General features: G+C 45.6%; 1 protein-coding gene across 1 annotated transcript; it reads right to left on the reverse strand.

The window, feature by feature from the left end:
• Positions 1 to 539: 539 nt before the first annotated feature.
• On the reverse strand, positions 540 to 1,432 carry LOC103704905 (germin-like protein 8-14). The gene has a single exon (XM_008788410.4). It carries the CDS (start codon positions 1,356 to 1,358, stop codon positions 741 to 743), a length of 618 nt encoding a protein of 205 aa, XP_008786632.2. The 5' UTR covers positions 1,359 to 1,432; the 3' UTR covers positions 540 to 740.
• Between the last annotated feature and the right edge of the window lie 256 nt (positions 1,433 to 1,688).

Raw genomic sequence — 1,688 nt, forward strand, 5'->3', positions numbered from 1 at the left:
ACTTAATTAATACTGTAATTAATTACTGTTGAGGTCGTAACATATTTAATTTGTAATCCTCCAATTATATTAGTTTATAGTTCTGAATTTGAAGAAATATTCATGCTTTTTTTAAAAAATAATATCAAAATATATATGGATTTTCAAAACAATAGTGCTATTAGTTATTAAGTTGCTATATATTGCTGTAACAGACTTCATTATGATTTTCCTACTTACGAATTAATTCTGAAGCATGTCATATCACATATGTGACATGCCTGCCACATGAGGCATGCTTCTCAGGAAGCTCGAATACTCCATAGTTTTGCCTAAAAAATATTTCTACAGTTTTTCTATGTAGCAGATGTTTAATGGATTGGTGATTAATTAGCACACTTCTTGGCCTTCATCAGCTTTGGTATTACATCCGTGGAAACTTTTGGCTGTTCTGAAGAATGATGTGGATCATGCTAAAAGGTTCCCTTTTCCATGCAAATCCAAGATTATCTCTATTTTACCCGTTAAACTATTTAATTAGACTTGTTTAGGGGAGGGGAAGAAAAAAAAGAAATTTTTTTCCATGAATTTTAACAATTCCGACGTCCAGGCCAAGCGTACGTAATTAGATTTGATCACCTCACAACACCTCACCCAAAACAAAAGAGTCCATACGCCACCAGTTGCCCACAACAAAAGAAGCACACCTAGCACTCAATACACAGAAAAACCTCAACTCTCTGGTTGAAAAGCTTGCTCCCTTACCCGGTCCCTCCAAGCACCTTCTTGAGCTTCTTCACTTCAGCATCATCGAGGAAGGTAACCTTCTCCACCAATGCTGATGGTAAATTGTTGGCAAAGAGCGCGAATGATGTTATCTGAAGCCCTGGGCTTGGGCTGCTGAAGCTCACGATGGCAACCGCCGGCGTCCCGCCACCATTTACTTGGAAGTGCAGCAGCCCTTGGGGGAAGACCATGGTCTCACCCTTGTGGAGGGTCATATAGTACACAGTATTGGCTGAGGAGATGAAGCCAGCAACGATGATGCCCTTGGTGACCACGAGAAGCTCGGAGGCAGCAGGGTGGGTGTGGAGGGGAATGACACCCCCTGCAGCAAGGTCGAGGCGAGCGGCGGAGATGCCCAGCCCGTTGACGCCGGGGAACTGGGCGGCAAAGGCCGGCGTCACTGCAGCCTTGATGATGTTGGAGGTGTTGCCGACGACGCCGAGGCCCGTGAAGACAAAGTCGTCGGTGGTGACGGCAGATTCCACCTTGCACTGGTAGCCCGAGGGGGTCAGGGAGCCCATGAGGTCCGCGACGCAGAAGTCCGCGGCATGGGAGGAGGGGAGGAGGAAGCAAAGGAGGAGGATAGGAAGCATGGTTGCCTTATCTTGAGCTGACTTACTAGTTCTTTCTTTTAGCTGACTGCATGAGTTGCTGCCATTCAGTGTGAGGTAATTTATATATATATAGAAGAGTTGTTCCATGGGATAGGGAAGTGGAGGGCATGCAGCGTTTCACCTGCATGCATGCGGTCGGAATTGGTCCGAAGAAACCGACGGGCTGCTGAGCTGTTCAGCACTGAATAGCAGCAAGTCCGAAGAAACCCTCTATAATAAAGACGTTTCTGTTGTGTGTGCGTGTGAGAAAAAGAGGGAGAGAGAGAGAGTTTATGCTACTAGGGTTTTGCATGCCAGCCCTATCATTTT

Source organism: Phoenix dactylifera, chromosome 8 (genome assembly GCF_009389715.1).
Source record: "Phoenix dactylifera cultivar Barhee BC4 chromosome 8, palm_55x_up_171113_PBpolish2nd_filt_p, whole genome shotgun sequence".
Classification (NCBI taxonomy): Eukaryota; Viridiplantae; Streptophyta; class Magnoliopsida; order Arecales; family Arecaceae; genus Phoenix; species Phoenix dactylifera.

Excerpts from the sequence above, each read along its gene's own strand:
- LOC103704905 (XM_008788410.4), bottom strand. The coding sequence starts at position 1,358 with ATGCTTCCTATCCTCCTCCTTTGCTTCCTCCTCCCCTCCTCCCATGCC.